This window comes from Mus caroli, chromosome 6 (genome assembly GCF_900094665.2).
Source record: "Mus caroli chromosome 6, CAROLI_EIJ_v1.1, whole genome shotgun sequence".
Classification (NCBI taxonomy): Eukaryota; Metazoa; Chordata; class Mammalia; order Rodentia; family Muridae; genus Mus; species Mus caroli.
Window position 1 is genome coordinate 35593585 of NC_034575.1, and position 10077 is coordinate 35603661.

Genomic DNA, 10077 nt, shown 5'->3' on the forward strand with positions numbered 1-10077 from the left:
CATTGTTTCATTCTTATGAAAGCCAAAAGGGAGATAGATAATATACAGTGTCTTTTTTGAATGTCTTCACTCTTTTTGGGGAGTTGATTCTGTCGCATAACCTCAACCTTGAGGTGGAATATATTTGTAAAACAAAAATCATCAACGGGCTCCAAGAAGGAAGAAAAAAGATTAAGAATGCTTTTCATTCCACTGGCCACAAGGGGGAGCTGTGGCTCTGAGATTCAGACTTCTAAGGAAGGCCTAAAAGAATTCACTGTTTGAGAGAGGGTTAAGAGAAACTTTGACTTATTTATAGCATGGAAAAGTGTGGTCTGCAGAGGCTGTGAACCGGTGCTGTCAGGTGAATGGCTAAACACAGACCTCTTTCTGCACTGAAGTTCCAGCAAATGGTCTGACTGACTTCTTTTATGTGTACTTGCATGGAATTAGAAAGTAGTTGGAGATACAAGAACTGGGAACCCACAGGTAGGTGCAGGTAGAGAATACATCTTTGAAAGCAATATATGAAGCTCTAGGAGCTGGGTTTATGCTCTAACTCAGTCAACACTAGTCTGGTCCAATCTTGCATGATGTGAGCTCCTATGACTAGCAGTGAATGCTGCAGACCAGGGGTTCCTGAGGACATTTAAACATACAACCAGTGACAAAATCTACTACTTAGGACAAAAGAGACCAAGAATCTCATTTCTTTTCCCCTCAATGAATTTCTGTTCATATCATCAAAGAATTAGACTAGCAATATCCTGTGGCTGTTCTTCTTCTGAGTGATTCTCTCCATTCTTGGAGAACTATATTTACACAATAATAGGAAACACTTCCTCTGGGCATATTTTCTATTAAAATAGCAATAGCTTCAGAAGATATCAAGAGCAAAGTCCCATTTGGATTCTATTTTCAACTTCAATCTCTATCTACAAATACCCTGGAAACAGGACTGCCCTGATAGAGACATTTTTGATGCTATCAAAATACCCGAAGATAGAAAACCAGGGGGCATTGACTGTCACAGAGAACATAGGTCTAAGACAATGTGTTTTAACTCAAGACGCTATCTCACTTTTAATGAATTTGGAATTTCCCTTGCTTTGTGGAAATCTAAAGATATCATAAAATTGCATTTTCTGTGCACAGTTGCTCGGTAGCAGAAAGGAAGTTCTAGTATATCTACCCATGCTGCCATATCTATTCCACCATATTGCACAAAGTGAGAGTCTAGCCAAATAAGTTAACTGGAAATTGATCCACTTTTCTTCAAAGCTTATTTATGTAGCTCATCTTAGAACAAAACAAAGAAATACACTGAAGATTGCCAACTCAATTTTCTAAGCTAAAACCTAACTTGCTTTCTGTGTTGAGCTGCTTTCAAAATCCTCTGAGAATTATGAACACCAGAAAAGGCAAACACATGCATATCTATCATCAAAATTAAAATTTAATAGTGAGGAGCTATAATTTAGTGCATGGAATCTCTTGGATTGTTCTCTTGCGCACTCAATTAAAATATCTACAACTTTCTCCCAGTAGTGTATATCATATTGTTACAAATAAATTTTGTTAACTGCTCTTTTTAAGAAACTAGATTGAAATTAGATTGATACTATGCAATAGTATCAGTAACATATGTAATTGCTGTAAGAGGTTGGATGAGAATTTAATAGTTAAATAGGCAAAACAACTGATAACTTGTAAAGGTAAATGGGAAAAGGCCTATAATGCAATGTCTTCTTTGGTTTGCTCTGAATTTTTATTTGGAAAACTGGTTGATAAACCTTCTGGCTCAAGATAACATTAATTAGTGTGTATGTTGACTTTTATGGTTTTTTTTTGTTTGTTTGTTTGATTTTACCAGTGAGAATGTTGATCATTCTTTTCTGGGTCAGTGACATTGTAACATTCCCTGCACTAAGCAGAACAGAACCAGGCTGCCTTGCTCCTTGTTCTGTAGGAGATGTGAGAAACAGTCTGAACACAGAGAGATGGAACACTTGTGACAATGACATCTCCATGGGTTCCTGTGCCATGCTAACCACAGGTGACAGAGCCAGCTGTGAGACTCTTTCTTCACCATGCTCTGCCAGGGCACTGCTCCTTGATTTCTCAGGGGATTTCTTCTGATGGAAATCACTCAAGGCAGAAGCAACAGTGGGAGTTTTGGTCCAAGGTGGATGATTTCATATATAAAACAGATGAACATGTAGGCTTCTCCCACTGAGACACACACTCTTCAGTGTAACCAGATAGAAGGAGCTTAAAGAAAGCTAAATTCAGACTCAGTGACAAAATAAGGCCCTGGCTGCCAGTCAGTCCACTTCCCGGTTTCTCTGGTTCTTCTCCAGCCTCTGCCTCATCCCCACTGCTCCTAGATAGTTCTATTTTTAGGTGACAGCCAAGCTAAAATTGCTTCGTTCAACCCTTGTTGGGGATGGCAGAGTCAGCTCTGGGTTCTCTGTAAGGCTGCCCTCTCTCCAGCTTGGCTAGAGCTGTCAGGAAGTAAAATCTACATCAATATTTGTTTCTGCCTCCTTCAGGCAAAACTAACAATGTTTTTTTTAATTATTTAAAAAAATATTTAACAGTATTTCTAACTAACATTGCTTCCTGTAAAGAAAGATTCCTTGGGTCAGGGTCCTTTCGACATCATTTCTAGGCACTGCTCACCTGATTGCATCAAGAATATTTACAGAAAATAGGATAGATAATTACTTTAAATCATCTTCAAGCATTCTCACTGCTCCTGCATGGTCATGATTACGCTGTGACCTGTCCCTTACAATGTCTCCCCTCCCACCTCTTCCTTGTTTTCTATTCTTTCTTATTATCTTCCTTCCTTCCTTTCTCTCTTCTCTACCTTGGTTTCTCCACCAAACTTTCTCTCTCCCCTTTCCCACCCTCTTTCTCTTACTTTCCTCTTTCCTGTCTTCCTTCCGTTCTCTCTTTTTCTCCTTCTTTCTCGTTTTGTATCTCTTGCTTTCTCCTTTGAAACACTTCACATGTGAGCTTTGTGAAGTAAGGAAACAGTATGTGCTAAGGGCACCAATGAATGCTCACAGAATTTTTAAATTATTGACTTTAGCTCACTGTTTTACAGATGAGAAAATGGGCTGCTTAAAAATGAATTGCTGATTTCCATATAACATGACCTGTATAATCCACAGGTAATCTATATATTTTCTACATTTGTTTTGGCTCTTGAACTCTGGATGACTTAGTACTCACTTTATGGCCCAGGTTGGCCTTGAACTCAGCAATCTTCCTGACTTAGCCTTCTGAGTGCTGGGATTATAGGATTTAAGACCGCATACCTATATTCAATTCTTTTTACTCCTTTCAGAATATTAATATCCTAAGTGTGTGATTATTTTCTTCTTGCTTTGCACTGTGTTGGCATTTAATGTCTCAAACAAGTAAGCCACATTTGTCCTTCCAGGAAGGCTTGTGTTCTTATTTCTTTTACTGATGTAGTCTTATGTTCCTTCTGTGTCCAGTAAAACATATATGTACCACCTGGGTTTACTGGTTGGTGGTATTACCAAAATTTTTCTGTTTGTCTCTATGTCTCTTGTGCCACTCTGTCTCTCTTTCTCTTCATGTCTTTGTCTCACTGTCTGTTTCTGTCTTTGTCTCTCTCTTTTTCTTGCCCTTTCTCTCTCCTCTCCTCTCCTCTCCTCTCCCTTCCTCCCCCGCCTCTGTGTGTGTGTATTTTTGAATCAAGCACCTTTCTAGCTGTGGTGATAGACAGACAAATCACACGTCATCCACAGTGGAATCTACCACCTGGTCTGATAGCTGCAGTAGGTAGGGCTTATTTGCCCTGCCTTGACCCAACTATGGGCTGTAGGCTTCTAAGCTGTGTGGCCTTCTGCCTCTTGGGAGTAGGTGAGTAGTTGAGTTCCTAAACCAGGAGCTATGATTGTGTTTGAGTCCTTTGAGAATGACTACTTCTGAAAATTTTCCGAATTATGATTATCTTCACAGGCCCTTTGGAGACGTCTGTTTTCCAGACTCCAAACTATCGTGTCACACAGGTGGGAAATGAAGTGTCTTTCAACTGTGAGCAAACTCTGGGCCACGATACTATGTACTGGTACAAGCAAGACTCTAAGAAATTGCTGAAGATTTTGTTTAGCTACAATAATAAGCAACTCATTGTAAACGAAACAGTCCCAAGGCGCTTCTCACCTCAGTCTTCAGATAAAGCTCATTTGAATCTTCAAATCAAGTCTGTAGAGCTGGAGGACTCTGCTGTGTATCTCTGTGCCAGCAGCTAAGACACAGTTGTGCAGAGTCACTGTTTCCCTATGCACAAACCCAGCCAGCGAGGAAGCAGTGCAAGCCAAGTGTTAACCCACACCCGAGGCTCCATGCCCCCAGAGCTTCTGAAGCATCAGTGGTGTTTCAGTCTGAAGTCCAGCCTCCTGCGATAATACATGAGGTGAACCAGTTCCGTGTTTTATGCATAGATGAGTCTCACAGAATTCTACAGATTAGACAGAATGGTAGTTCACATCATAGTCACCCAAGTAGCTAAGCTTTGCCAACAATGAAAGACCTTGGAATTTTTAACTGGTGAGAGAAGACACTGCTTGTTAATTTTGGCTGTGTGTGTTGCCTGTAACGGAAGGATTAAAGGCAGATGGTTTCTACAAATATCAAGGACTATGTCCCTAAAGGACAGGGCAAAGTAACTGATTCTGAGCCTCCACAGGAAATTCAGTTTATCACTGAGTTTTAGTTTTAAGAAAAGGGTATCCGGGGAAGCATGAATGTCCATGGCCACAGGTAAACTAGAAAAGGAAAGATGAAGGAGAAATCACTTCAATCAGACTTATACAGTCAGGACCTCTTCTCATCTACTAATACAATTTTATCACTATTCTGTCATCTTCCAACCTTCTCCAAAAACAGACAGCAGTGAATGCTGGAGGATAGTTTGGGAGACATAAGGTCTTTAGATGTAAATGTCCACGCACTAGTTAATTGTTGAGCCTACTGATGTGAAATCCATACTGTTGGGAGCACTTCACAAATGGATCTTGCACCCACAGATCTCTAGAACAACTAGGAGTGTTAAGCACACACAATTGTTCTCTCAAAGGAATGGGCATAAAACCTGTTCTTCCATCAAGAAAGGTGGGATTAGAGATAATTAACAGCCTGGTGATTGGCGTTGCCTGTTTGGTCAGGTTGGATCAAACTTCTACAACCAGGACTGGAGGTAGCTACTAATCTAAATGACCCTGACGTTACCTATACAGCCAAAAGGCTCCCCCAATCTCTCCCAACCAGGAGCAAAGATACCTAATAGTCTAATTGACCCTTACATTATCTACATAGCCAAAGGCTTCTCCATGCTTCCACAGCCAGGACCAGAGGTTGGTTAATAATACCCATACACTATCTGTATGACTGAGACCAGGCCAGATTCTTCCTTATGCTCTGAAGCTAATATAGGTAGCCTGTGTCTAGAACCCATCTTCCTGAAAGAAATGGCATGTACCATGAGTTAAGCTTCATTGTAATTATGCTTCCTGTGTACTTTTTCCAGACTATACTGTGCTATATTTATTATGAATAAACCAACTGGCATCAGACTCCTTGAAGTTTGATCCAGTTTGACAAAGTCAATCTGAATCAAGTTTTATTTTAACTTCTTTGTAGCTCGCTTTTCTGCCTGCTGCCACCACCTGCAGGGTCTCCTTAACATATGATCAAGTTTGTATTTTGGTACAATACAACGGTGGTATGGTGTAGGTGGGAAACTCACATAAATATTCTGAAAGACAAGGTAGAAAGCAGTTGATGTGCATTGCTGTTAGTGATGCGATGTGGATGCTCTGAGTTACTTACTTCTTATAGAAGTACAGTTTTATCCTAGTGTTTGAATTCATTTTGAAGGGTCAAGTTCAGGATTTTTCTTATTATTAGGTAGCTCTAGCATATAGCTATTATTACCAGTAAACAGACTTTCCATTGAAGTTGAAGTGTAGTTACTTATCAATATCTCTCTCATGTACTGGGGGTTGAATCCCAGAGTTTTCCATCCTAAATGTTTGCTGAAAACTCTTCTCAGCTCTCCAGCCTTCTAGACGATTCTCCACTCAGGCTTCAGGTAGCCCATCTTCTGCATGCACAAATTGAATAGTGTTCTCCCCCTTCCAAAATGTCTTTACTTAGATTCTTGGGTCTACTTTGCATTTCTATGTGCCCCAAGATCTATCTGTATTGGAATTTTTTTTAACTTTAAGCACTATGCATTATGGTGATTTTTCAATATAACCACAGCAGTAAGTGAATACTCCAATTTATTTAGGGATCATGGATCATTTTACTGTATTTATTAGTGTCCTTACATTTCCTAGCCTAAAAACAAAGACTCAACACTTTCATAAAAATAAGTTGGAATAAAGATAATATCTGATGGCTAAGTGGTAAAGTGCATATACATTTTATTCAAGGTAATAGAAGTTACCATGGTGGGCCTCCCAGTTAATTTCCACTGGAAGGGCATGGGACATCATGATGAGGCTGGCTCCATTTCTTTTTTTTTTCTTTTTCTTTCTTTCTTTCTTTTTTTTTCTTTACGTATTTTCCTCAATTACATTTCCAATGCTATCCCAAAAGTCCCCCATACCCTCCCCCCTCCCCTACCCACACATTCCCACTTTTGGCCCTGGCGTTCCCCTGTACTGGGGCATATAAAGTTTGCATGTCCAATGGGCCTCTCTTTCCAGTGATGGCCTACTAGGCCATCTTCTGATACATATGCAGCTAGAGTCAAGAGCTCCGGGGTACTGGTTAGTTCATAATGTTGTTACACCTATAGGGTTGCAGTTCTCTTTAGCTCCTTGGATACTTTCTCTAGCTCCTCCATTGGGGGCCCTGTGATCCATCCAATAGCTGACTGTGAGCATCCACTTATGTGTTTGCTAGGCCCCAGCATAGTCTCAAAAGAGACAGCTATATCAGGGTCCTTTCAGCCAACGCTTGCTAGTGTATGCAATGGTGTCATTGTTTGGAGGCTAATTATGGGATGGATCCCTGGATATTGCAGTCTCTAGATGGTCCATCCTTTTGTCTCAGCTCCAAACTTTGTCTCTGTAACTCCTTCCATGGGTGATTGTTTTCAATTCTAAGAAGGGGCAAAGTGTCCACACTTTGGTCTTTGGTCTTCTTCAGTTTCATGTGTTTTACAAATTGTCTCTTATTTCTAACATTTAAAAAATGGACATAACTGGGGATATTCCATCCCAGATTCTCTGGTTGTATAGATGAGAAATTGTATTATACATAGGAAATAATTTAAATGCTACAATACAAATGACATCCTTAAATGTATTAGAATTTTATTTTATAGTTGTTATCTATGAATACTCTTAATTGTCCTGCTAATCTGTAGGTGAACATAGTATTTTGTTTCCTGCTCTCAATCGTTGGTCACTGAAGATGAAATAAACTAATTTAGTCCATAAACTCTATATGAGCTGAGTAGTTAATATCCATTTTACTCTGTGCTATGTAAAAATACTGGCACTGCCAATCTCTGCATAGCAGAAATCAGTGAGACTTAATTGAGTATAAATGGGCTACTTTTGCCACAGGGTGGAGCTGTGGTCTACTGATGCATCTGAAGGTGGGCATGGGCAAGGTGAGCCACTGGAGAATGGGAAAGAACTGGAGGGACCCATGGCTCCAGTCGCACATGTAGCAAAGGATGGCCTTGTTGGACATCAATGGAAGGAGAGGTCCTTGGTCCTGTGAAGGCTAGATGCCTAAATGTAGGGGAATGCCAGGGCAGGGAAGTGGGAGTGGGTGGGTTGGTGAGCAGGGGGAAGGAGGATGGGATAGGGGGTTTTCAGAGGGGAAACAAAGAAAGGGGGTAACATTTGAAATGTAAAGAAAATATCTAATTACAAAAAAGAAGAAAGGGAATCTCACGCATCTGCACTCCTTATCCAGGAGCTTAGATCACAAACATTCTAAACAGTTTAATTGTAAACAACATAAACATTCAGAGACTAGGTTGTAAACATCTCAAAAACACTGGCATCAGTTTCTAATTGATTTTCTTTTGGTCTAACATCAAATGCTGTTTCTCTCAGCATCTTATGTACAGTGTCTTTTCTCTATGCCTAGGCAAGCTCTATTCCTTAAACAACATGCACACAGGCTGTCTTATCCATTGTATGCTCCCTTTAGTGGACTGACCAGTGTCTGGCTCCTAGATGACACCACTGTTATACACTTCAAATGATATCTAGGCATTCAGAATCATCTAATCATCAAGCTGCTTCCACAAAGCTAGGTCATCAATGTGGGGGCATGAAGCAACACTTTGAGGGTGCTATTTCTTGAAACTGAGAAGGGTGCAAGGGGGGGCTTTCAAAGAAGAAGTGGGCTATGTTAGAGATGGTGGCGGGGAAGACCTTCAGGCTGAGAGTAAAGTTACAAGAATGCGAATAACTTCTAGAAATACCCATGAAGGTTAAAAGCTTGGGCATTTTTTAAACATTTCATTTTTTTTTTAAAGATTTATTTATTATATGTAAGTACACTGTAGCTGTCTTCAGACACTCCAGAAGAGGGCGCCAGATCTCGTTGCGGATGGTTGTGAGCCACCATGTGGTTGCTGGGATTTGAACTCTGGACCTTCGGAAGAGCAGTCGGGTGCTCTTACCCACTGAGCCATCTCACCAGCCCAAACATTTCATTTTTATCCCTCCCAGCCCAGTGAATTCAGTTGACAGTTAAAGGGGAAAAAGAAACATCTCTTGATACCAAGAGAGATAGTGACTTCACAGACAAAACTACCAATCAGGGCCATGCAGAATAGAGCTAATTCTCATCTAGGGTATCATAGCTACACAATACCCGTCTGGAGCCTGATTCCGCCATGAGCTGCAGGCTTCTCCTATATGTTTCCCTATGTCTTGTGGAAACAGGTGAGACTTGGATTCAACAGGCTCCTAGCTCAAACTTCCTTTTTGCTGAAGCTACCACCTTTTTTTCTGTGCTGTGTCTGAATTTTGTCCTTTTCTTCTTCTAGCACTCATGAACACTAAAATTACTCAGTCACCAAGATATCTAATCATGGGAAGAGCAAATAAGTCTTTGGAATGTGAGCAACATCTGGGACATAATGCTATGTACTGGTATAAACAGAGCGCTGAGAAGCCCCCAGAGCTCATGTTTCTCTACAGTGTTAAACAATTGATTCGAAATGAGACGGTGCCCAGTCGTTTTATACCTGAATGCCCAGACAGCTCCAAGCTACTCTTACATGTATCTGCCGTGGATCCAGAAGACTCAGCTGTATATTTTTGTGCCAGCAGCCAAGACACAGCCCTGCAGACTCATTAGATCTCTGTACACAAACCTACATGTTCAGGAAGCTGTGGGGCAACTGAGGGCTGCATTGAAGATTTCACATAGAAACCAAAACAGATGTTGCAAACTATAACACTACCTTAAAAGTCAACCCATGTTGCAACCCTATATGCCAGGCTCATATTTAGAGGTAGCGTTTCCTTACTTCTACACGGCTCTGCTGTCAACAGATGTAAAGATAAGTACTTGTGGGTATCAGTTCTTAAGTGAGTTTTATAGTTGTGAGAGAAAATAAACCAGCTAGAAAGTGAATCATTTCAACTGATAATTTACCAAATCACCTCACTACAGAGTTAGATTCACCACAGGGCTAGAAAGTGGGACATTTTGCTGAGAGAGGAATCCTATTCCACATACTTTAGGTCCTGCCATCCCAAACCTCTTCTCCAGTACTGTAGCCACCAGGACTTTAGCATCTCTAAATCTTGAGGAGTCAGAGACTGAGCTTCTGAGAAAGGATCCCAGAGGTTTTGAAAAATGTATCACTTCTATATATTCACTCAGTGGTTCAGTAGTCTTCAGTAGTTTTGTATGTCTGATATTGTCCATGCCATCTTGTCTGGTTTCTGATTTTCTCTTTTTTCTCTACCTTTAGCTAGTCTTAAGCTTTAGCTCTGATCAAAGTGCTACCTCTGCACAGACTCTTTCTCTGAATCCTGCAAGTAGCAACTTCAGTGGTGTGCACCCACT

General features: G+C 40.6%; 1 gene segment (V, D, J or C); it reads left to right on the forward strand.

The window, feature by feature from the left end:
- The first annotated feature begins 333 nt into the window (after positions 1-333).
- On the forward strand, positions 334-9637 carry LOC110296771. The segment is given in 2 exon segments: positions 3788-3879; positions 3979-4271. Coding segments are annotated over 2 exon segments (342 nt in total).
- The last annotated feature ends 440 nt before the right edge of the window (positions 9638-10077 follow it).